The sequence below is a fragment of the Azolla caroliniana genome, unplaced genomic scaffold, assembly GCF_043228905.1.
Source record: "Azolla caroliniana isolate FFs.n. ecotype wild unplaced genomic scaffold, voAzoCaro1.0.p SCAF_1, whole genome shotgun sequence".
Lineage (NCBI taxonomy): Eukaryota > Viridiplantae > Streptophyta > Polypodiopsida > Salviniales > Salviniaceae > Azolla > Azolla caroliniana.
Genome location: NW_028230436.1, coordinates 23,920,180 through 23,947,535, shown reverse-complemented (window position 1 = coordinate 23,947,535; position 27,356 = coordinate 23,920,180). Strand labels below are relative to the sequence as shown.

The 27,356-nt window shown below is 39.5% G+C and overlaps 1 protein-coding gene across 3 annotated transcripts; it reads right to left on the bottom strand.

Annotated features, from left to right (window-relative positions):
* Window positions 1-639: 639 nt before the first annotated feature.
* Window positions 640-5,417, bottom strand: LOC147869212 (GDP-mannose transporter GONST1-like). Of its 3 annotated transcripts, none has more exons than XM_087327400.1 (10): window positions 5,341-5,417; window positions 5,130-5,216; window positions 3,799-4,006; window positions 3,570-3,709; window positions 3,300-3,429; window positions 2,633-2,731; window positions 2,203-2,357; window positions 1,806-1,922; window positions 1,384-1,481; window positions 640-1,249 (listed from the first exon to the last, which is right to left on the bottom strand). In XM_087327400.1, the coding sequence occupies exons 1-10, from the start codon at window positions 5,349-5,351 to the stop codon at window positions 1,206-1,208; spliced, it is 1,089 nt and encodes a 362-aa protein (XP_087183526.1). In that variant the 5' UTR covers window positions 5,352-5,417; the 3' UTR covers window positions 640-1,205. The 3 variants fall into 3 exon arrangements, with proteins under 3 accessions (XP_087183526.1, XP_087183534.1, XP_087183541.1); XM_087327408.1 differs by having other exon boundaries at window positions 640-1,237; XM_087327415.1 differs by having other exon boundaries at window positions 3,324-3,429.
* Window positions 5,418-27,356: the final 21,939 nt, after the last annotated feature.

Genomic DNA, 27,356 nt, shown 5'->3' with positions numbered 1-27,356 from the left:
TGTAACTCTTTTATTTCTATTCTTTTTTTCCATTTAAATCCCATTATTCAGCCTTTAAGCGACCTTTTTTTTATTTTTGATGATTGGTTACACATCCCCTTATTGTATCATTTGTCTCATGGGCCACTTTTGGTCTTAGAAGATTTTAATCTCTCTCTCTCTCTCTCTCTCTCTCTCTCTCTCTCTCTCTCTATCTATCTATCTATCTCTCTTATTCTGTACACAATGATAAAGTACAAGTACAATGGCATAAGAGACAAAAAAGGAAGTGAATCTACATTGAGCTTCCTGCCCAAAAGCAAGACAAGTCAAAACTAAGAAACTAAGGGAGCAAAGTCCAAATTTGGCATTACAGAATGGTGTGCACTGAAATATTGAAGAAACAAAAAGGAAGTGATATATCCACGGTGAATGGAACAAGGATAAATTGTCAAAGTGAAGACAGGTAAAATCAAATCTCAAAAGCAAGAAGAAATCATACACCAACACAATTGAACACCAAGAATGGAGATTCCAAGAGCTCCTAGATCAGGGCAAGCAGCTTTTTTACAATTGAAACTCGCATTATTTCTCTTTCTTTTAATATTTACGTGATATTTTAGGAGCATAATAGTCCCATGCAATAATTGTAGTGATCTAGAAAATGTGATTTTCATTGCGAGAAGAGCATCTCTTTTGCATTTAGCGCAGTAGTTGTAGGTAATGATGTTACAGTATAATTACAAGGATTTATTGAGATCTTAATCAAAACTCCCAAGGTTATAAAGGTGGAATTTGCTTTGAAGACAACATAATAACAGCTTTAATGCAAGCAACGATGTTGTGAAAACTGAATGTTAACTGTATTTAATACAACGATGAATGAATGTAAGTAATGGCTCTAATAGAGCAACAAAAGAATATCAAACGACTCTAGATGCAATAATTTCTTGTATCCGAATCAATCATAAGATCAACTCCGGCGTTTTCACACAAGGGCAACAAGTTTGATTGCATCTCTAAATATACAGAATCGAGGAAAACAGTGTAGACCATTGTGTAATGCATCCATACACCATAGAATATGAGAAAACAATTGGTTGGGGCAAAGGGATTTTGGAAAGGGGGGGGGGAATAGATTTGCATTACTTCTGATATGTTTTGCAGCATTTCTGAACAGTCTCCTCTATTTGGACCGAGAAAAACATATTCAGAAAAAGTCACCATCACCGCATTTTCGCTTGGGCAAACATAACCCCTGCAACTAGTCCTAGAAGAAAAGGCAGAGAGAATAAAAGAGATGCCATCCACATTGATAATGAAGAAACCGTGTATGTGTCATTGTCCACATTCATAATGAAGAAACCATGTATGTGTTGACACATCAAAAGAGTGGGAGCTCACCAAAAAGTATACTTGAGAGGTTTGAAACACTGGTAGGAACTTTGAATAAAAGAATGCCAGCCAGAGATAGAGGGATCTTATTCAATGACCCCACCAAACTACAGTCAAATCAATTCAAAATAGAAAATAAGATTTAGCAGCGATTCAACCATAACAAATGAGAAAAACACCACACAATGACAATTACTTTCCTTCCATTAGAAACTATTTAACATTGTATTTATATTCTTAACTGACTTACACGCTTCCTTTTTTGAAATTGAAACTCCTGAGAAATAGCATGTTTTTTTATTTTGGACATGGTACTAGATGGGCCTCTATGGAGAACTCTTAAAGAAATTGTTGAGTTCTTGCAAGATCCTACTTTAAATAGATTAGAAGACACCTCCCCAATGTAGAATTCATTAAGAAATCCATCATACCTATGTGTAGTTGGACCTGTTTGATGAAGAAACCACATCGATGTGAAACTGATGGCAAGCCCAAACAATCCACTCAATGTTGCAACAAGCCAAAACATTGGGGACTTCATGATGGGTCTGTGAAAGTGTTACAATAATAATCAAATTTCTGCATGCGGAATCATCTCATAGGAAAAGCATTATTTATTTTTTTGCAACATCATTACAACCATAGGGAATATGATGACAATGAGCATATATATCAATGTCACCAATCATAAATTTGTATCTCATTTCAGGATCTTTACAGTTTCCAACCACAAGTAGTTCTATGTTACAAAATCGAATACAATGCCGAAAGTATAAAAAACATTTGGAATTTTTTGGTAGTGTTAAATCAGTGAATTTACTAACTTACTGATTTTGCAGATAGTCGTCCTCCCTGAAGATGAAAACCAAGCCAATGCCAAGCGGTAAGGAGAGTAAGTTGTTCAGTAAAACCATTGAAAATTCACCCAAGTTTCCAGATTTTGTCTCCTTCTTGGCAAGATCCATAACTTTGCGTAGCGTCAACTGCCAAAAATAAAGGAAGAAGAGGTTAGATTTCAACATCAAAGCAGCAAAAGACAATTATTAATAATTCCAGGGCCACACTTGAAGGAGTGGTCTTGTATGCATCAATGAAGTTGTACTAAAAGCAATCCAGAACGAGGGGGGTTAAGCCCTAGTCTAGAATACATTCATGGTATCCTTGTCAATATAGTATAGGAAATTCAGTGTTAACATTTAAACAAATTTAGAGATATAAGTAGTGTGTCTCTAGAACTTCACTGCTTTTTGGCACCCACCGAGTATGCCGCTGTCAAAAAGCAATTCATGACTTGCCATGCATAGCCAATCGCATTATATGAAAGGTCTGTAAATCCTCCACAGCATGCAGAAACAATCTGAAGAAAATCGTTTAGAATCATTATCTAAACCTCAGAATGGAAACGGTGTTTCATGTGAGAGTATTTTGCATGCTTTAAATAGTGTCATCGTTCTGATATGCTTTACAAATAACATCCCTCACATATTTCCACACAGCAAAGTATGGAGTGGAACATGACCGTGGCAAACATTTTTAAATATCAAAAAATGTTCTAAGGTAACCCAACTTAGAGAAAGTTATTTATCTACAACTAGAAGTATTTTAAATGTTTGAATATTAGGCATATCTACCCATCACCTGAGATCCATAAATTATTCGCATATCTTTTTTTCTTACATATGAGCTGTGCAGTTCAGTATTATTGTGTCATGAAAGTCTTTAGAATGACTACATGGATTTTACACATTTTAGCATTTATTACAATCACAAACACACTGGTTAAGAATACCTATAATTACTGTAGTTTTTTGTATGATACTGTTTTTTCAATAGGATTCCACAGACAAAGGAGCTAATCAGTCACTCTCCTGGAATCATGATTACAGTTAGCAACTATAAAAGTCATCAAAAAAAGAGGAGTATACCATGAGCAGAAGGGAGCTCCATACTTTATTGTTATGGTGTTTACTGAACAGATAGACCTCTCCTATAGCTGTAATAATATTTGTAACGTTCTTCAATATTGTAACCATGGCCACGTTCATGTACTTGAGACTAAAAAATATCAAGAACTGATGAGAATAAGAACCTTTCTATTTCCTTTTTTTCTACAACCAAAACCAACCCTCAAACTAAATATGACACACTAATTGGTATTTAAGCAACACACGTCTTGTTGATCTAGGAGAAATTACCTGAAAATACTAGACACCAGCATGCCCACAAAGAGCATGTTTACCGGAAACCAAAGAGTGGCAAGCCTCCAGGTAATTGGCTCAGTTGCAATAATCCTAAGTGCACTTAAAGCATACACAACTATAACAGCAACCAAGTTCTAAGAAAGAGACAGAGAGAGGGAAGCCAAGTAAATATTCAATCATAACATTCAAACGTCCTTGAAAGTAATAACCTTATGATACAGACCTGATAACACATCAAAGATATTCCAGCATTGAAATTGTAGCCAGATAATACAACTTTGTTCAGCAATATCATGCTACAAGAACAAAGACAGTATGACAATCCTGAAATCAGTCCCTGATTTTTCCACTTCACGAGGAACTTTCCCTTGATCGGTTCCGTGCCCTCCTCCAGATCATCAGATAAGAGAAAATGAGCTGCAGTAAAACTCCTGCAGAGAAATCCAACAAGAATTCATATATTAGCTGATGACAGCTTCTCACAATCGAGTAGAAAACAGGAAGAATGTTTCCAAAGTTATTTGACCAGTTTCCAGATATTCTGTTCACAAACAGTTGATCTAGGAAACCAAAAATGAGGTGTCAAATGATGAAGAATTGAATCAAGCATTCTCCAGTACTAAGAAGGTAAATGATCAAAACCCCCTGGAACCATGCATGGTAAGCAACAATGGTTTGAGAAAGTTCAAGAAATCAATATTCATCAAGATGACCATGTTGACGAAAAGAAGATAATGAAACCAGGTAAGGTCGTTGTAAGGCTAACAAACCAGTGTATCCGATAGAAATTGATGAGTTAACTCCAGTTAACTCAAATGTATGTTAGTCTTAATGATCTGAGGGAAGGCTGTAATTACTTTGAAATGCAACACCAGATGCATTCTAAAGAGAATGTGGCATCAAGGTAACCCACCCAGTGTAAAGCTCTACCAGTACGTCAACACGCATCCAACTACCATACTAAAGAAACACTCTATGTTCCATCCATACATGTCAATACAGGACTGTGTGAGAATCCATAATGCAGTGAGTATAGTATTCCTCTTAGTCAAACCATTGGTGGCACTACTTCATAGTTCTTAATACTCATACTTGAACCAACACAAGACATATTTTGAAGTTCTCAACAAAAGAGAAGCTTCCAAAAACGTGTTTAGAGACAGCTCCACGTGTACACATGTCACAAGCATGTGTGTGGTTGATCAGCTTGGAGAAGTGTCCATGTAGCAAAAGGATAAACAAAATTATTTTAACTGTAGTACTCCTTTGAGATCTATCATTCTTATGCTTATTCACAACCCCAGTAGATGGCGAGCTTTCAAAACAATGCACATCCTCCCAGATCACAGTGCGTGAAGAATTTCTTCCATGCAATCTAGTGACTGGACTAGTAATAGCTTCCTGATTACTGAATGTCAGCTGTTTGAATAATTATTACATGGTCAATGTTTCCCTGTTTAAATAAAGGAATCATGGGGCATTTGTTTGATTTTTTAAATTTTTCCTCTAGACAATCTTCTTTTCTAATTACATGATAGAGGAGAGACCAATGACCTGTTAGGTTTGGTTCTTCTTGACGGACTTTGAATGCTCCCATCAGAGGCATCTGCAGCAGAGGTGGAAGGCCATAGGAGCATACTCCTGAATAAACAGAAGCAAAAATTGCAAAGGAAACTATATTACTAAGGATAAGGATTGTGAGAAAGAATGGCCATAACATGCGAAAGTATGAATATATTATACACCAAAAAGAAAATTGTCCAACCTGGAAATCATTTGTGGCTGCCCTCTTCAGTAAAGCTCTAAAATAGCTACCGCTGTCACGTAATACAAGAGGAATGAGTAATCAACATCTGATAGGTTACTCAAAGCACTTAAGGTCTATGGCATTTGCTCAGTGACAAACCAATTGTTACTATCAATGAACACATCACATTCATCTAATTTAATACTAGATTAGAAGACAGATATGGCAAGAAAATCCTTCTCTCGAATGACATTGCTCCACAAAATATAGCAACAACCTTTTTGATCCATTTATAAATTATGACTTTCAAGCACGTTTCACTTGGGCTTTAGCATTGAAGGTCATCATCATGCCACCAATTTTAATTTGATAAGAGTATTTATTATCTCTCTCGCTCTCTCCATTACTCTCCTGTTTCGCAGTAAAGAGTATATATTGCAAATGCATTCAGATTTGCAAATAACCACAAGAATGGAGATAAAATAATTATTGCTATTAAAGCCCTAATGCTGAAGATAATAGTAACAATTGCACATTGAGACTTCATGGTTGATCCCTTTGAAGCAATCATTGCTTGGTACTTACACAGGATCCCCCTCTGGAGTAGTGCCAACCAGAAGAGGGATGCTTGTAGAAGTACTACCCAATGATGACTCCGAACTATAAATGGCAACTGCATAGAGATGTTTCATGCCTGGTTCCTTTGAATTCATCATTGGTATTACCTCCATGGCATCATCATATGCAACCAAGTGCGCTGGATGTTCCCTTTGACATCATCACTGTCAGTTGGTGGGCACCCTGATAGCATTCATTCTGGTTTGCTCGAGTCATCTGGTTTGATCATTCTCAATCACCTCAGATAATGCACATCTCTTCAAACCCATACATACATGACCACCAATTATTTGGTCTTATAGGTCACTTGGGCCATTTCAATTGATTCTTTTCTTGTGCTATTCATTGGGTTATGCCCTACCTAGTTCAAATCTCACTAATGCACAACTTCATACAAGATTTTTGACAGGTCCAAATACCTGGGAGTTAGACATACCCAGTCAACACACCCAGAACAAAGGTTTAGCCAGAGAGATGAGCGCCCCAATACTAACTATGAAGTTTAGAGCCCCATACTCCCTGAGCCACAACCTCAATGAAGGTGGGGAATTGGAGCAATTGTATTTTATGCACGTGTGATGCAAAACTCTGCAAGCTCAGGAATGGAAATAGAGAAAATTTATAATAATAAATCAATGCTCCAGAATGCTCCTACTACATCTTAGATATTAAAAGAAAAGGAGAATAGAGTGTGGTATGTATGCCCTTCAAAAGAGTTGTTTATAAGTGCATACTGACGACGGTGAGGAGGACAAATGCCTGGCCTCCACAAAAAGAACCCCCCCCCCCCCCCCCCCTTCCTTCACCTTCATACATACAGAGAAGAAATTTTGCCAAAGAAACGAGAAGAAGTTACATAGGACGTAGTAGTACGAGGCATATGGTGATTTTGTAACTTATCAAAGCATAATATGAAAATCATTTTGACTAAGGAAGGGCTCCCAATTAATTATCTTCTCTCTCTGCTCTCTCTCTCTCTCTCTCTCTCTCTCTCTCTCTCTCTCTCTCTCTCTCTCTCTCTCTCTCTCTCTCTCTCTCTCTCTCTCTCGTCTATTGTTTTCAGGAAGCTTACCAGCGAAGAAGAAGAGAGTGAGGAGGAGGTTGCTTGTGGAATCAGAATGGAATGGAAATGCACAGACAGTCAAGACAAAGAGAGACAGAGACAGAGACAGAGACAGAGACAGAGACAGGGGGGGGGGGGGGGGGGGGGGCGACGAGAAGAAGACGACGAACATATTTATTTATTTACATATCATGTATATATGTATATGTATATGTATATGTATATGTATATGTATATGTATGAATGTATGTATGTATCAGTATGTATGTATGTATGTATGTATGTATGTAAAATGTTATGAAGAAAAAGAAGAAGAAGAAGAAAAGCGCAGAAAGAAAGAAAGACGCACGCACGCACGCACGACCCAACCACATGCTGCCTCCTTCTCTTCTCTTCTCTTCTCTATTTATTTACTCTCATTATTATTATTACTATTATTATTGTATTTATGCAATACCTAGGCTATATATATATACATATGTATATATATTACTTTTAGGATTTATTCCTATTATTATTCATTATTCATATTTATGTATATAACCAATCACCATGGAAAAGCAAGGAGGTGTGGTGTGGTCTTGTGATTTGAGCACATACATACATACATACATACATACATACATACACACACATGTATGTGCTTTAGAAAAGGCTGGAAACCCCTAACCCCCCCCCCCCCCCCCCCCATGATCCTTAGTCCTCCCTTCATGACCCACACTTCCTTTCCGAGGATTAGGACCGAATTTGGAAGCAAGTATGAATATTCGAATGGCACGTAAACGCAAAACATGTTTAAGTCACGTATGGATGGAAGATATGAAGCATTTGCTTCTTCATGTTGCATCCATACATTCCTCCATGAATGAGGCTCTTTTTGCAATGCTCATGTATCTCGAACTTGGGAAATATGTGGTGGAGCCTCACGTTCCACACATTATAATTACATACATACTTTGCACCTGGCTGTAACACCATCTTCTTCTCGAAAGTAGGAAGTCGCACTAGTCAATACATGCTAGAGCCCATCCCTCTATCAATCATCTACATTACCAAAGCCTCAATAAGCATTAGCTCATATTCTCTTCAATGTGAGACAAGGAGTTTGGGGGCACATGTGAGGACACTCATCAACTCTACATCTTTTGTGTTGAACAACTTACAAGTGCAAGGAATCATAGTATCACACTTTGACACAATGCATTGCGTTTGACCATATCTAGTTTGCTTTCCACGCAATGTTGATCCAATCCACTCCCTACACACATTTGCAAACACAATGTGCACTTTTGATTGCAATGTTTAGCAATAAAATTCTTGATCATCTACATTCGCTACCCAATTCCACACCCTACTACAAAATATGGTTCAACTTCGGTCCCATTGATCATATTTTACCTCCACTGATCTCTCACACTTTTGTTCCTAGTATCCACTTGTCGACTAAGTGAAGGAGGATTGAGTAACATTTGGATACAATGAAATGTTAGGTTGATGCTTTGTAGCCTTTTTTTAATGGGTTTTCATTGAGGGCCTTTCTTGATAGGTTTTCATTGAGGATGTTATAGCTCCACCCACACCATCATATTTGGTTGTGTTGGAGTTATCTTAGGTATTGGAGGGTGTGATATAATTCGAGCTTGAGAAATGGGGTCTATTAAATTACGAGACGTGTGAATCATGGCATGCCACTAGTTTGCTTTTCGATAGTAAAAGGGGGGGAATTAATCGATGTGGTGTGGTGTGCATATATGTTCTCAAGCTATAAAGGTAATAAGGTATTTGCCATAGTTGAGAAGGTTACCTCAATTATGATCATATCGTAAAATCATTCATTTGATAGTTCGATGTGGTTTATGAGAAGCAAAATATTATTTGAACCCACAAACTTTTGTAGAAAGATTGATAGCTTAATGTACGCCTATTGTCTGATATGTATCTTAAAGAAATAATATATCCTCGTTCAATGTACTTTTTCATTTGACAGATGCCATGCTTTCTCCCATGTTGTGGGTTGTTTATCGGCTTGGGCCATTGAAGACGCAACATTTCCACTCTATATACATATTATTTGTTTCCTCATCAAAGCTCGTGGCAAATTGGCAAACATGCAATCATTTTATTTTCTCTTTACCAACAACATGGTATTGTGAAGGCTTTTCGTTTTTGGAACTCCAAATTCTTTGTCACACCATGTTGAGGCCTTTAAAATTCCACATTATTAAGCAAAATTGGACATGTGTTGATTATTATTATTGACCCTTTACCATAAAGTTTGAAGTGTGCCCTTTTTAATCACCATTATCAATGCTTAAAGTGGCATGGGTAAAAATGCCACCAATCAAAAGTACGTTGAGGCTTGATTAGGTATATTCAATTGCAACACCATTACTTTTAAGTCATGTTAAGGTGGAAATAGGCCTTTAAGTGTTCGTTCAAACTTTCTTCATGTTATGCGATAGTAAACGTGTTAAGCATCAAATTTTGCATTGAAAGTGGGTGCTCATCAATATTTTTAACACATACATGTATAATCTTACTCCAACATTATGCATTGATTTCTAGATCATATATAAGGCGATCAAACCATATCTGGCTCATTGAAATTTTACCGAATTACATTGATGATTTCCCCTTGCGTTTTTGAATTTCTAGCATGAGTGTTTTGCACACATAAAGGATTTCGCTCCATATATGCAAGAAGCTTATCTCTCGCAATTATTGGCGTGGCATTCGGATAAATTAAAATTGTGTTTATTTAGTGTTCAATTGAAGTTCACATACCCTATATGAAGTTTTGAAGACATGGGTTGAAATAACTCTAATATGGCATGTTTAAGTTTTTGTGCTTTTTTTGTCATCATGAGTTGTTTGCACAAGTCAATATTTTTGTGTGGAATTGAGGAGCATGTTGTCTTGATACGGTTATTTTATTATCATCATGGCTATATAATCCCGTGTAAACTACGTCTATTCATTGGTGTTAGTCACTTTAATGTTTGCTGTTAAGATTATCTTATCATGTCAACACGAATTATGGTCTTGTAAGTTGTGCCCTTGTCACGTGTCTTTGATTTTTGGGAGAAATTATAACGCTACTCTTAGAAGTTATAACGTATATGCAACTTGATTTTCGTCGTTATATATCATCGTATATTGCTTTCTTGTTTGTAAAGAAAGAGAGTATTTGTATAATGTATATGCAGCTTGATTTTCGTCGTTATATATCATCGTATATTGCTTCTAAGTAAAGAAAGAGTACAGTAACCATTCGGTTAAGTGCGCACTTTGATCTCAAGGAAACAGTGCGCACTTAGGGCTTTTTACATGAAAAAAAATTTCCCCCAAAATGTTTTTCTCTGCACATTTTCAGAAAACACCGCCCCCACATCCACTCTAATCCCTCCATGATTATGATCATACCCACGTTGATACTGTAATCACTCCCATGTTGTTGCTCCCCACCCTGTTGTTCACCATTGATGCATACATCGCTGCCAAAATTTGTTGCGACTATTTATAAATCATGTTTTTTGAAAATATGCAAAATTATAGTAGAAATTTGTATCATGCATGTTTTCTGAAAATATGTATAATTATAATAGAAATTAGTCAATATTTGGAAAACATTGTGAAGGTTTCTTCTAAAAAATGATTTGTAACAAAATTTTATGAATGGTTTTTTTTTTCCAAAAAAACACTACTTCCATTAGTTAGCAAACGAAGTACATCAAAGTTCAGCCATAATCAACAAAACTCACACTACTCCACACAAAACTAAGCATAATCCCCACCCTACTATTTACAACAAAAGTATCCCGCTAACTCTTTTTACATGGTAACCACATAATTACATCTTCTGTCCACTAATGGAAGCCAATGACGGAAACAACCATATCGGTGCTTGGTAGTTCCATTTAGGCCCTGACGCTGAATTTACAATCATAGGAGAATGACCCCATTTTAGCAAAAACTTTGACCGAGCCCTTTTTGCTTCATCTGAGTTCCCTTCAATTGAGTTGTATTGTCTACGCAACCAAGATATCGGCTCGAACCAAATGTTTAGCAACACTTCACCGCTTGGGAGTTTTCGTTGCCGAAAAACAAACAAACATTGTCTGGTCCAAATGTGCCAGACCGAGAAGCATGCCACCAACATCCATATCTCCTCAAAAAACCCAGAGTTTGTACCAGGTTTCACTCCAACACATTTGAATACACTACCACCCTGCACTATAAATCCATGACCATGTGGATTTAGTTGTTCCGCCCAGCCTTCCCTAGTTAGCTTCAAACCCTTTAAGGACCCCCACACAACTCTCCCATTCACACCGCATGTTGCCACTATCCCGAGACTTCTACCCCAAATGTTGATTGCCTCTGCACAGTTCCAAAAACAGTGAGGTATCGATTCCAAAGAGTGACCACATAACTTACAACCAGCCTCCCCACCACGACACCTCATCCACTCCCCTATGGGTATCGCCTTATGACTAAGAAGCCAAAACCAAACCTTTATTTTTTCTGGCATATCCAATGCCCAAAGTCTCCTCCAAAATGACTTCAACAAGTCATCTGATATGCCTTTATCCCTCCAACTATTGCGAGTCTGAGCAGTGTCCACTGATTTGGAGCCAATGATTTGCCTTCCGAGCTTAGTATTATAATAAAAATACCCCTCCAGTTTGTTCGTTCCCGGTTTTTGCCACCATACCTCTAGTGGATCCCACTCCAAATCATGTAGGGGCTTGTTGTCAAATAGCCATAGTTTACAACCATTATCTAGCTTCCCTGGGTCCGGCTTTACTTGCCACTTCTTACCTTCCAACACTGCCACCCGCACTGCCAACCACCAGCCATTGTTGGACAAAGCACTTAGGTTTCCCCACAAACGATACTCATTAGATGGGCACTTGCCACGGATAATTTGTCCATCACTCTCACCTAAAAACCACCCAGACCAAACCCCCTCGTCCTTATTCAACCTTTCTAGACCATCAACAACCTTGTTTATCAGTTGGGTCACCTTCTCAAGCCTACCAGAAATGCTACCAAACTTACCCTCGCTCCTCTTCATTCTAAAAACATCCCAATCTCTTACTGAACTAACATTGTACCCTAACATGCGCCCCCATGGCAAATATTTTTTCTGTCCAAGCATCATGTCGTCTTCGCTTCTAATCCTAGGGTTCCAGAATAGCGGTTGTCGGAGTTGTCCCTCCAATGTTTTCGGTTGCATTAAGGCCAACCCTTCTCTTACACTTGACCAGGCCATCATTATGGCACTTGCCACCCTGTCCTCCACGCTAGTTGGTACTTTCATCTTTAGATCTGGACTGAACAACCACCACATCTTTGCCTTCCAAGGGCCGCCATTCCTTGGACACCAAAGGTCAACTCTGTCCCTAAGAAGCAGCTTCCACAATTCAGGTCCAGGTTGTAAACTTCACACAAGTAGCTTACCGAGTAAAGCCTTACTTGTCGTGACTCTTGAGTAGGAAGCAGAGAGAGAGAGCGATGGCGATAGAGATAACGATAACGATAGAGATGGCGAGAGCGGTAGAGATAGCGATAGTGATAGAAAGAGAGTGAAAGAGGGAGAGAGTGCGAGAGAGAGAAAAGTATAAGTGAGAGATAAGAAATGGGAATGCGATTGTATTATGAGAAAGAAGATTACAAGGAGTAGGCTAAGGGCTAAAGACTGGTGTTGAACCGAATGAGTTGTGATGAGTGTATGGACTCTTATTTATAGGCCCTTATGGAGTATTCTAGAATGTTCTAGAATATTTTAGATATTTATGAGTAATAATAATAATAAATATAATCATGAAATATTCAAGAACATTCTAGAATAATCTAGAATGTTCTAAATATCTCGTAATAACTAAACATATAATTATTATGATTACATCTCACATATGTTATTACAATGGTTAAAGTACAATATGTAAACCAAGAGGTTATGGGTTCGATTCCTGGTTCGCCAAGATGAATGTCATGATAAGCCAAGATGTATGTCTTCATGACATTATCCCCCCTTTTCGATGACGAGTTGCACGAGTCGGAAGAAAAGAGTTCAGACTTGGTTTATGAGGATATTGGTTGTGAAATGCAACAACCATGTCGGAGGCATTGGCAAGATGTTCGGCAGGCTCCCATGTTCGATCATTAGGTGTATAGCCTAACCAATCAACCAAGTAGTATAGTTTGTTGCGAATGATCTTGGAGTCGAGGATAGCGGCAACCTCATATTCAGAGCCATTGGAAACGTCAATTGGAGGTGGGGGAGGTGTAACACGACCCGGAATAGAGCTCGTTGTGTAAGGCTCCAAAAGTGAAACATGGAAGACCGGGTGAAGACGCATATGAGGAGGAAGATCAAGACGAAATGTCACATCATTGATCTTACCACTTATGACATATGGGCCAAAACGTTGATAATCCAATTTGTAGCAAGGTCGGGTCGTTTTAATGCTACCTTGTAAGAGCCATACACGATCGCCTACTTGAAATGTAGTCGATGAATCACGCCGATGACGGTCAGCAATCTTCTTTTGAGTGTTTTGGGCTTCACATAAATGATGCAAAAGCATATCCTGAACTTCTTGGAGTCGAGTGAGCCGATCTTCAGCAGCTGGGTTTTTTGGGAGTTCGGGATGTTCAAGCATCGTCCAACGAGGATGGTACCCAATGTTTGCAAAAAATGGGGAATATCCAGTAGAAGAATGCTCGGAGTTGTTATAAGCAAATTCTGCCAAAGGTAGTAAATCCACCCAATCATCTTGTTGATAGTTGACAAAACAACGTAGATATTGCTCGACTGTTTGGTTGGTGCGCTCACTCTGCCCATTAGTCTCTGGATGGTAGCCGGAAGAGAGTTTACAAGAAGTATGTAAGAGTCTGAACATGTGCCGCCAAAATTTCGAGATGAATTGGGGACCCCGATCACTGATAATATCATCCGGAAGACCATGATGGCGAAACACCTCCCGCATGAGTAAATCAGCTGTCTCTTGACTAGTAATGGTCTTTGTGCATGGAAGGAAATGTGCCATCTTCGTAAAACGATCGACAACAGTGAGAATCGAATCAAATCCCTTGGAAGGTGGAAGATCCGTAATAAAGTCCAAGGAAATAGATTTCCATGGGCTCTCCGGAATAGGCATTGGCTGTAATAAGCCATATGGATGATGTCGAGGCTTTTTTGATCGGCAACATGTATCACAGCTACGAACATAATCCGTAACAAAATGGCGAAGCCGTGGCCACCAATATCGGCGAGAAATCAACTCAAAAGTCTTGTGGATGCCGAAGTGTCCCGCCATTGGTGTGTCATGACATTGTTGCATGACTTTGAGTCGAGAAGGACCGTCAGGCACATACAAGAGAGTTTGTCGAAAAAGTAACCCATCATGCCAACTAAACTGGGTGTAGTCTAGACGAGGATTTTGAGTTTGGGAGCTAGATGCACGATTTGGGATAATATGGCTCAAAACCTCTTGGGCGAACGCATCAGTCGCAATCTGCTCACGAATGGAATCAAGAAGCCTTGAATCTCCCGGTGTGTTGATGGTATGCATTGCCATTATTCGTAGACGATCAGGACCTAAGAGGATTTGCTTTTGGCTTTCAAATGCGGCCTCTCCAGGTTGAAGTTCCATATACGAACGTCTAGATAAAGCATCTGCTTTTCCTTGTTGCATCCCAGGGCGATATAGAATTACAAAATCGAAACGAGTTAAGAACTGCGCCCAACGAGCTTGTCGTCGATTCAAGACTCGAGCACTTTGAAAGTATGTTAGATTTTTATGATCATTGTAGACAATAATCTGCTGAGAAGAACCCTCCAGAAAATGACGCCATTGTTGAAAAGAATCCACAATGGCAAGAAGCTCTTTGTCGTGAATCTCATAGTTGATTTCTGCGGCTTCAAATTTTCGTGAGTGAAAAGCCACTGGGTGCAGTTCACCATCATCACCAATTTGGGATAGTACACTTCCGAGTGCGAAATCCGATGCATCAGCTTCAAGTATAAAGCGCCTCATTGGATCGACATGGATTAAGATTGGTGCGGATGTAAATGCTTGCTTTAAACCCTCAAATGCAGAGTTCGCATCTATACTCCATACAAATGATCGATTCTTGTGCGTCAGTTGAGTGATGGGCAACACAATTTTTGAATAGTCTTTGATGAACTTGCGATAAAAGTTTGCGAACCCCAAAAAACATTGCACATCTCGCACGGACTGTGGTGTTTGCCAATCCAAAATTGTTTGAACCTTTGATGGATCCATAGAGATGCCATTTGAAGAGACTATGTACCCCAAAAACTCCACTTGACGTTGGTCGAAACTACACTTCTCCAATTTTGCATAGAGACCATACTCTCGTAGCCGTTGCAAAACTTGGCGAACATGTATATCATGTTCTTCTTGAGTTTTTGAGTAGATCAAGATATCATCCAGGTAAACAATGATGAAGATATCGAGGAAGTCTCGAAAAATATCATTCGCCATATGTTGGAAGACTGCTGGTGCATTCGTGAGGCCAAAAGGCATCACTGTGTACTCAAAATGACCATAGCGAGTGCGGAACGCCGTCTTCCATTCATCCCCAGGACGAATTCGAACAAGGTTGTAGGCACCTCGAAGATCTAACTTCGTGAAATACTTTGCTTCACTGAGGCGTTCTAGAAGGCTTGAGATCAATGGGAGAGCATATCGGTTTCTAACGGTCACTTTATTCAAGCCTCGATAATCCACGACCATACGAAGCGTACCATCTTTCTTCTTAACGAAAAAGATGGGTGCACCAGCAGGAGATTTTGAATGTTGGATAAAACCATTTGCCAAGTTCTCATTGATATATTCTCGAAGAACCTCTAACTCCGTGGGCGAAAGATTATAAATTGGTCCCCATGGAGGCTCTTTTCCTGGCTGCAAATCAATTGGGCAATCATATGGTCGATGCTCTGGTAGTCTATTAGCCTTCACCTTATCGAACACATCGGAGAATTCTATGTACTTCTTTGGTAGTTGGACCCCCAATTCTTGTGAGCTAGATGAGGGAGTTGCTAAAACCGCAAATACCATCATGTCTTCCTTTCTTCCATCCTCTCGTAATTGATGTATAGAGATTGTTGAAATTGTGGGGGATCCTAGATCCTTAGTTGGAGCTTCAAGAGACTTGGATTGTACGGTGACCTCTTCAATAGTTCTTTTTCTCCAATCAATGGTTGGGTTATGTAACTCAAACCAAGGAAGACCAAGAACTAGAGAGTGCTCCGGACTACTAATGATGTTAAATGAGATGACACTAGCCAAATTACCTAGGACTACACGAATTGGTTCAGACTCTTCGACTATATCTCCTGATGCTATAGGGCGACCATCGATGACTCCTACAGCTACTGGGTTTGGGAGTTTTTTCAAGATGATGTTTTGAGTCAATGCAAACTCGCGATCCATGAAACAAGAATTGGCTCCGGAATCTAGGAGGGCAGAGGCTAGAGCGCGATGACCTGTAGATGTGCTAAGCTCGACTTGTGCAGAAAAAACTCTACTAACTTGATTTGATGAAATGGAACCACAACTAGGTACTGACTCTACATAACTAGGATGGTCCAACCAAATGGCTCCTATTTTGGCCGGACTTATTCGTTTAACACATCCTCTAATTGGCTCAAGACATCAAATCTATTCTCATGGCATGGGCTAGTAGGCTTAGTACTTAAGTTATTAGAAGTGATAGTAGAACTTGATGTAGGGTTGTCATGTGCACTTACTTGGTAAACTTGACGCCTGGGTTTATGTGGACAATTCACAGCTATATGTCCTGGACCACCACAGTAGAGGCATAGGCGATGCGCCCGACGTCGTTGTTTCTCAGCATCTGATAAGGGCCCTCGACGTTGTGTCGACTCTATTTCCATCGGAGTGGGACCATCCCTCGTAACGGGTCTAGAACCTTGTGGCGGTGTGGCGACTATAGAAGCGTATGTCTGTTTCGGTTGGCGGCGTAACATTTGTTGACGTTCAGAACGTCGCTCAAATAGGCGATTATCACATCGCACAGCTCGGCTAATAGCTTCAGTAAGAGACTTTGGATCTTCATGGAAAGTAAGAAGAAGATCTTTGACATCGTTACGCAAACCCTGACGGAATTGATCCATTAAGGCTGCCTCATCCCAAGGGATGTCGCATGCCAAGAGACGGAAATCTGCGGCATAAGCTGAAGCGGGACGATCTCCTTGTCGGAGTCTTCGAATCTTGTTTATTGCAGTCCTAGTGCTATCCGTATCTCCAAAACTAGCTTGAAACTCCTTAACGAATGCCTCGAAATCCTCCAGTAATGGTGATTTCTTCTCAAGAAGTGGTGCAAACCATGCTAACGCTGTACCGCTTAGCAAGGTTCCTATTAATCCCACACGGGCAGCATCAGTTGGATACCGATTGGGATGTAACTGAATCACCAAACGAACTTGATTCAGGAAACCTCGAAAGAGAGATCTGGTACCATCAAACTTGGCAGGGAGGCTAATCTTTGGTTCCCTTGGGGAGTTTTGAACCCCCGCCGCTTGTTCTCGTAATGTTAATATAGTAGCCTCAAGTTGATGAACCCGTTGTGATAACTCCTCATATTGATGAGCTTTCTCAGTACTGACTTGTTGAAGATCCCCGAGTAGCCTTTGATTTTCTTGCTCTAATGCCACAAACTTAGTGGTGAGCATATCGAGCTCTGAAAGGACACGCATATACTCTTGCTTGCTGACCGACTCCATAACCGCGGGGGAAAAAGAAAGAAGGATAAAGAAGAAAGCTTGCTAGAGTTATTGGAGAAAGGGAAAAGAAATATTCGGTTCAAACTGTCGTGACTCTTGAGTAGGAAGCAGAGAGAGAGAGCGATGGCGATAGAGATAACGATAACGATAGAGATGGCGAGAGCGGTAGAGATAGCGATAGTGATAGAAAGAGAGTGAAAGAGGGAGAGAGTGCGAGAGAGAGAAAAGTATAAGTGAGAGATAAGAAATGGGAATGCGATTGTATTATGAGAAAGAAGATTACAAGGAGTAGGCTAAGGGCTAAAGACTGGTGTTGAACCGAATGAGTTGTGATGAGTGTATGGACTCTTATTTATAGGCCCTTATGGAGTATTCTAGAATGTTCTAGAATATTTTAGATATTTATGAATAATAATAATAATAAATATAATCATGAAATATTCAAGAACATTCTAGAATAATCTAGAATGTTCTAAATATCTCGTAATAACTAAACATATAATTATTATGATTACATCTCACATATGTTATTACAATGGTTAAAGTACAATATGTAAACCAAGAGGTTATGGGTTCGATTCCTGGTTCGCCAAGATGAATGTCATGATAAGCCAAGATGTATGTCTTCATGACATTACTTTGGTGAACTGGGTCCACCAACCCAAGTCCACCATGGTTTTTCACCTTGATCAAACAACTCCACGCCACTTTAGCTGATGTCGTCTCGTGATCTCTACTCGACCATAGGAACCCTCTCACCATTGCCTTAATGTTTTTTATGCAAGTTTTGTCTAACACCCAACATGACATCGAGTGCCACATGGTGGCTAACAACATGTGGTTTACCACGACCACCCTACCTGCAAGAGAAAGCTTTACCGATGCCCATAACCGAAGCTTTTTTCTAATTTTGTCTTTCTCACTTGCTCAAGTTGCTGGTTTTAAGGTGTCTCAACTCCCACCAAAACACCCAAATATTTAACAACCATTCCATTGGGGACCCATAGAAAATCAACATTAGGGCACCAAAGAGGCCATGGGTTTGAACTTACCCAAAATCCTTTGCTTTTGTTCCAATTGATTTTCCCTCCTGACACTTTACAAAACAGCTCAATCCGTCTTTCAACATGCTGTAAATTATCATCATTGCCTTGTAGATAGAGCATAGTGTCATTTGCGTATGATGAGTCCCACATCTCCTTGCTCGCATGTGGGACAACTAATCCCCTTATTCCTGCATCTGGTCTGTTTAAAAAGAAAGAGAATGCCTCTGCAATAAATAAATAAAGGTAGCGGGCCAACGGGCACCCTTGCTTGACAGACTTGCATAATGGAATTGGTGGGCCCAATGTCCTGACATCATCACCCTACTTAAACTTCCTTCGTAAAGGGCTAACGCAACCGATCTCCATTTTGAGGGTAGTCCCAACCTCTCCATCACTTTATCTACGCCTTCTCGAAGTCAAGCATGAGACATGCAATATGTTGATTGGTTTTACAAACATTTATGGAGGTTTCTATTAAAAAATTTAATAGAAATTTGTGAAGCTTTTTATAAACATTTGTGAAGGTTTCTATGAAAGCATTGATTTGTAACATAAATTTCAAAATAAACATTGCAATAATTGAGTAAATTGTTGGTTCTCTTCAAAGATTGATTTGTAAATCTTTGTCAATGTTATTTTAATCATCAGTTTTATTTGAAAATTGATTGCTCTAACATAAGAAATCATGATTTTTTTTTATGATGATCAAGCTTTTTACATGAAATTAGCTCTTCTAACATAAGAAATCGTGATTTTTTTCATGATGATCGGGCTTTTTACATGAAATTAGCTCCTCAAACATAAGAAATCAACCTTCTAATAGAACATTTTGCTGGTTGTGCATTAGTTGGATCCTCAACATACGAAATCAACCTTCTAATAGGGAATTTTGCTTATGCATCTAATATGATGATCGAGCTTTTTACATGAAATTAGCTCCTCTAACATAAGAAATCATGTTTTTTTTCATGATGATCAAGCTTTTTACATGAAATTAGCTTCTCGAACATAAGAAAACAACCTTCTAATAGAACATTTTGCTGGTTGTGCATTAGTTGGATCATCAACATATGAAATAAACCTTCTAATAGGGAATTTTGCTTGTGCATCTAACATGATAACACTTATTTTGTGAGGGAGTTTTCCTAGTGCTTTGGTATTCCTAATGATTGGAGAGGTAGAAATAATGTATGGAACATAATTTCTATTTTTATTGATGATTTTCTTGTTTTTGAAAGTTTGGAACATAGTTCCAATTTTGTTTGATGTAATTTTGTCTTGAAACAATGTAATTTTCTTGATCTGGATTTTTACCCCTATAAAAAGCGCACTTAATACAATGGTGCACTTAAGTGGGCACACACTTAACCGAATGGTTACTGTATATGGAAGTTCAAACTTCCAGAGGTCATCGAATATTGTTTTTGTCATAGAACTCACTTGAGAATCAATTCATCTTTATTTGAGGATCGCCAATTTAAAACTTGAATGATTACAATTTAAATGTATGCACAGTTGTTGCTCTCGTTGATCTCATCTCGTAGAGATCTTCATTAGCTCAAGTTGGCACATCCCAAAGGAGCATTAGAAGAACTTGTGAAATTCCAAGATTGTGGTGTCATGATGCACTAAAGAACAACTTGTGAATCGTGGTGTCATGACATGTCACAATGGAGCATTAGACCAACTTGTGAAAATTCAAAATCATGTTGTCAGGCATAAATCTATCATGCCATGGTACTTTGATGCTTATTACACCCTTTGAAGAGTTTTGGTGTTGGTAACCTTTTTGCAGAGAGGGAGAGGACCATAGGAAGGAAGAGGAGAAAACCTAATGTGGAGGTTTTCACAATGCCAAGCTCAACCCTAATGTGATTGACCAAGCGACTATTCATATTAACCATAAAAATTATACAACACGTGTCCAATGGCCATTCAGTCTTTTCATTCGCAGATATCATATATACAATCTCCCATTAAAGGCCAACGTGAGCGAAAAAGGTAGAAAAATGGAGACTGTTAATACCAATATATTCTTGAGCAATGTATACATGGGAAGCGGTATTATGGGTGGTGGTACAAGGTAAACCAATGGTATATGAACAAGATGAGGTTTTAGATGTTATTACTATGAGACATCATTTGATGCAAAAAACATTCATACCTTTGAATCCACAAATAGAGACTAACAAACCTCAATATAGCAATTGGTAAGCAGTACCACGATTTGGTATATTTGGAAGACTCGGTGTTTGAAGGTATTTCAAAATGTGACGGAAAGACCTACCCAAATAATTTATGGGATTTAGATAGACATTGTGCATAATCTCAAAGGTTCTTTGGATAATGTAAAAGGTAATACGCAACAAGCAGAGCTCAAGCGATTGGAGTTTCATGTCATCTGGGACAGAGGCATATTTTATAGACGGATTTCTAATAAGATGGAGTGGTTCTACTCTACACTAAAGTATTTATTTAAGCCATCACTTAGACTTCAGTTAGACATCTTGTATGCATAGCCTTAGGGCATTTGCTTAATACTAATGTAGGATTCATTTTTGGGAAAAAAGGTAGAAAAACACAACGCAATATCCCCATCAAGCAACAATAATGTCCAAATGCATCGTGTGGTAAGGTCTTAGGCAAGGAACATTTTCTAGAGAAACGACCTTCTCAAGAAAAATGCTCTTAATGGCTATTCATCTCAAATGAAGTGAGTGATACAAACCTCGATATCCCTAGTCTTTGCATGATAGAGTGGATTCTTGCCCAAGGCAATGGTTGTCACCATAGATTGACATATTCGCATTCGTGGGATTTTCCATTCGAATGCAAACGAATACGCATACATTCGTGTGGTCAAGTATTCGTTTTAAAAAAAAAGGAAAAAAAAGGAGGTGAACTCCCTCCTTTTAGTTTCTTAGGAAAAAAAGGGGGACTTGACAATAAAAAGGGGATAATAAAATAGAGAGTTGAGAGAGACTTGACAGTAATAAATTTTCATTGGAGATCTTGATTCTTTACCAAATAAATAAATAAAATAAAAGAAAGGTTCATTAATTCTTCACCTTTTCTTTTCCCAAAATTTATGGATATTTTTACATGACATTAAAATTGAGACTTCACATTAATCATGTTTTCATAGTAAATAAAAAAATATTCGTTTTTTTAAAATAAAAAAATCAATTATTTAAATAAAATAAAGGTTCATAAACTCTCCTCTTTTTTTATTTGACACTAGAAAGGAGAGTTTATACTAATCATATTTTTATAAATTATTAATGAATAATTGTTCTTTTTTTTAGTGAATTAAATTGATTTATTTTTAAATTAATTAATTAATTAATTGTTTGTATATTTATTTTACAAAACGAATGGTTTTTAAATATTCTTAGGGCCATTTTGTATTCTCGAATATTGAGAATATCACGCATGGAGAATATGGCGAATATCACGCATGTGTCAATCTATGGTTGTCACAAAACAACCAAGATACATGTTGAGTAACGCCCATAAAAGATGCTAGTCTAGAAAGTCACATTGATTCCTTAATTGCCTCACTAGCAATGACATACTCCGGTTTTGTAGTGGAAACATAGATATATTCTTGAAGACGATATCTCCAAGAAATAGTACCTCAATGTATCAAATTTCAACCAAACTATACACACACCATTATCTGTATATGCCAAAAATCATAATATGAAGTGACTTATAAGTGTTCAAAAAAGAAATGGCATGTTGTCGACATCTTCCATTTCAAGGATTGAAAAAAACAACCTTATTTTTTTGGAAAATAAAATTATTACAACCTTATCAAACTATAGAAATATGCTTGCAAATGCAATGGGATATTCCACCACAACTCAAATCTTGTGAAGAAATTGCTTATTATTATGCGTAACAATAGGTTGCATGAAATTATGATTAGTACTTCCCAAACAATCAACAAGTGAATACATATGTCTAATGTTTTAGAAAGCTTAGCATACAATATGTATGTTATGTATTCTAAAAATTCTCTTAACCTTTTTGGAAATACTTAGAATGCATATTCTAAAGATAAAATACATTAAATATGTAGACAATACGTAGAATACATAGAATACGTTAAATGCTTCTCATAGTTGTAATGCATCTAAAAATATGTTCTGGCCAAAGTTAAATTTATTTGGGAGAACATTAAATACTTGTTAAATAAGTAGAATATTAAGAATACATAGAATGCATCAAATACGTGAAACATTTTTTAAATGGCAATTCTAAAACGTAGAATGCATGTTAAATACTTCGAAGTATTCTAAAATGTATTTTAAACATAAAAATACGCTTTTTTAAACAATTGTACTATGTCTCAACTATTAATGTCTTACAAGTTAGACAATTACTTATGAGAATAAAACTCAAATGGGTTACCTATCAAGAAGTGGTCCTCTTATGGAGTAGTTCGTAGTTACACATATACTCCCTTTTCTTGCTCAACTCTAATACCAATGACGAGTTTCGGTGGTCCAAACCCTTCACACTTCTAGGGTCACACACACATGGGAGAGGGCGAGAACCAAGGGGAGGAGGATGAGAAACCCTAATACATGAGTTCCCCAATGGTGGTCTCAAATGACAATGTGTAGCCGACAAGGCCACTACTTCTTGTAACTATACAAGTTGGTATAACATGTGTCCAATGGCCATTTCATACATGGAACACCATAGGTAATATCTTCTACCTTGATAGATAGTATTAGACAACCTATAGCCAACGTTTATCACATGGTGGACCTTGTCTTATCCATATGTGGACCATAGTCTCATACATTCATGGCAATGTATTAAGAGCACATGCCACACATGTAATTCATCTAGTACATTTACCATAGACTCATAGTGTCACGGACATGAATACAGTCATGTCAAGATTCGAACTCTTCACCTCTTGTATATAGTCAATTGTTATATTCTAACCAACACATCCAAATGCATGGTCATATTATCTATATTTTAGTAGATTATCTATTCCAAGTTCTAGGAGTTTTTAGAAGCTTCCAGAAAAAGCTCCAGAAGCTTCTGCATGAAAATGGGTCGATGGATGGAATTACATGTAGAGGCCACAAACATGTATAAATACTTGTAACTTCCTTGATCCCTTTCAAGGGATTCAACGCTAGTCACTAACATATCAATCTAGTCTTCTTGTTCCATTCCATCTTGTCTACTTCTTCATGATCTTTGTCTTTATGATCTTGTATCGTTCCTAGCTTCTTAAGTTCAATCGTGCTTCGTTCAAGTCCATGGTTGGTGTGTCTGTGACAGTTTGAATCCCTTCCAACTAGAAGCATCACTCGTCTTCGTCATTGCCCTTGTTGCTAGAGTTACCATCGTCATCGTCCTTACTTCCAATCATCAACATCCCTTCGTTTCCTATTTTCCTCGCCATCTCTATCTCCTAGTTTCTTCTCATCGTTGTCTCTGTCTTTTAGTTTTCCCTCATCATCGTCTTTGTTTTTTAGTTTCTTCTCATCCTCCACATATCTATCTCCGTGTTTCTTATCATCGCCATCCCTATCTTTACGCTTCTTATCATCTTCCACATCCCTATCTCTGCATTTTTTGTCATTGTCATCCTTCTCCCTATGTTTCCTGCCGTTTTCATCTCTATCTATGTGTTTCTTATCATCATCATCCCTATATATGTGTTTCTTATCATCTTCACCCCTATCACGATGTTTTCAATCATCCTCTATATCTGTCTTTGTGTTTCTTTTTATCCTCAACGTCTCGATCTCTGTGTTTTTTATCCTCTTCATCTATTTCTTTGTTTCCATCATTACCATAGTCACAATCATTGGTTCCAGAGACACTTCATCAACATCATTATCTTCATTGCTTCATCTTTGACATCATCATCTTCAACACCTCTTGGTGTCGTCATCAACACTAGTTTGCCTAGCCTTCATCGGCATCAAGTGTCCCAGTTCCCGGTGAGGACCGCACATGGTCGCCCACGCCCATTTGTGTTCGTGTCCCCGGTGAGAACCGCACAAGGTCGCTCACGCCCGGTCGTGTCCCGGTCCCCGGTGAGGACCGCACATGGTTGCTCACGCCCGTTGGTGTTCATGTCCCCGGTGAGGACCGCACATGGTCACTCATGCCCGTTGGTGTTCGTGTCTCCGGTGAGGACTGCACAAGGTCGCTCACGTCCGTTGGTGTTCGTGTCTCTAGTGAGGACCGTACATGGTCGCTCAGGCCCGATGGTGCTTCAATTCCCGATGAGGACCACACATGGTCACTCATGCTCGTTGGTGTTCGTGTCTCCGGTGAGGACTGCACAAGGTCGCTCACGTCCGTTGGTGTTCGTGTCTCTAGTGAGGACCGTACATGGTCGCTCAGGCCCGATGGTGCTTCAATTCCCGATGAGGACCACACATGGTCGCTCACGTTCACTCGTGTTCCATTCTCCGGTGAGGACCGCACATGGTCAGCCACTCCTCAACCTACTCCGATTTTCTCTTTCAGCTCACCCCTACACCACACTTCCGAAAAAGTGGTCGTAAAGGGGATGATAATGTCACGGACATGACTGCCACCCTTTTGAAAAGGCGGCCATAAAGGGGAGGATAATGTCACGGACATGACAAAAGTCATATCAAGATTCGAACTCTACACCTCTTGTATATAGTCAAGTGTTATATTCTAACCCACACATCCAAATACATGGTCACATTATGTATATCTTAGTAGATTATCTATTCCAAGTTCTAGGAGTTTTTAGAAGCTTCCAGAAAGCTCTAGAAGCTTCTGCGTGAAAATGGGTTGATGCATGGAACTACATATCGATGCCACAAACATGTATAAATACTTGTAACTTCCTTGATCCCTTTCAAGGAATTCAAAGCCAGTCACTAACATATCAATCTCGTCTTCTTGTTCCATTCTATCTTGTCTCCTTCTTCATGATCTTGTGTCGTTCCTAGCTTCGTAATTTCAGTCGTGCTTCGTCCAAGTCCGTGGTTGTTGTGTATGTGACACATTGGGCGTGCTTGAAAAACCCATTAACCTTACCAATCAAGCATCACTACCCCTCCAGGTACTTGGCAATATGTGGCATGCTTTCTCCCCAATGCACACCATTGACCTTAATAGGGATAACCATTTTGTTGGCTTCATCATCATTACCAGTCACACGTTGTCGTGAAGAAAACAGGCCATAGGCGGAATCAGAGAAAAAGGCGCATGAACCGGCTCTTACATGGGTGGACGCGAGAATTGATATTTTGTACATGATTCATAACTAGGTCGGCTGATGTAAATACTAGGTAGTACACATTTATTAGGGGATTTGTGCGTATCTCTGTCGTGAGGGGCAGGGAATAAACTATTTAAGGAGGGAGAGAAGGAAGAAAAAGGTATCACGCGTTGGTAAGGACGAAGTGCTGCTGCAGAACCGAGGGCCGAGCTCTCTCTCCTCCGATCGTCGTTCGCTGCCTCTGCTTCGTGGACAACCCGTGTGCTTCCAACAGAGGCTCTCTCTCTCTCTCTCTCTCTCTCTCTCTCTCTCTTCCCCCCCCCCCCCCCTTTTGTTTCTTCGAGTCGTGTGGTTATCGTTTGTGTGCGTGAGTAGGACCCCGTGTCAGGTCCATTACCGGTTTGCCGGTTGTAACTGTTCGAGTTGTAAGCTACTGATTATAGTAATCAGATTCCTGTTTCTTGCTCTTATTTCTGTCTGTGTATCTGCAACTCTCTCTCTCTCACACTCTCTCCTTGGTCCAAGACCCCCGTGGTCCCGCCTCTTCCTACATGCGAACGCAAAACTTCGCGACATAATTGGTGAACCCGACGTGAACAGGCGGCAAAGGAGTCGGAAGATGAGGGGATCGGAGCTAGCAGAGGCAATGGCGGTAGCTGTCGACCGGCTGGTGAGCGCTCGCGAGGGGACGGGTACCCTCGATAGAGCCATTGAATCGATCGTCGGCAGCATAGGCCGATTCGGTGGGAAGAATCCCACAAGTTATTTGGTGGCTTACCGGGCCGAAATGATCATGAGGGATATCTCGGTGGACAGGCGGTTGTCCGGATTCCCTCGGGTAGTGACGCCGAGCATCCACACGGAGGTGCTCGAGGTGCTGGCCGGATGCCAGACTTGGGAGGAGTTCGAGCTACAGCTCCTCGAGAAGTACGGATTTGATGACTCACTTCGGCTATCGAGGTGGGACTTTATGGCGTGGATGGAAAGCCCCAGAAAAGGGAGGAACACGTCGGCGCTCCTCCAGGAGTTCGAAAAACGATTCGCGCGGTTGTCGACGTTGGACAGGACCGTGCTCGAAACAAGTCGAGTACTATTGTTTGTCAAGTCGGTGGATGCGCTCGACAGGGAAAAGGTGGGTCCCCTATTGGAGACGGACAAAGGGCTCACGACAGACTGGGCCGTGGTAAAACGGGTCTGCAGCCGATTCGACAAACGGCACGAGTGGAGCGATGAAAGCTCGTCAGAGTCAGGACCGGTCCCAGCGAGGAGGCTCGAGGAGCCGGT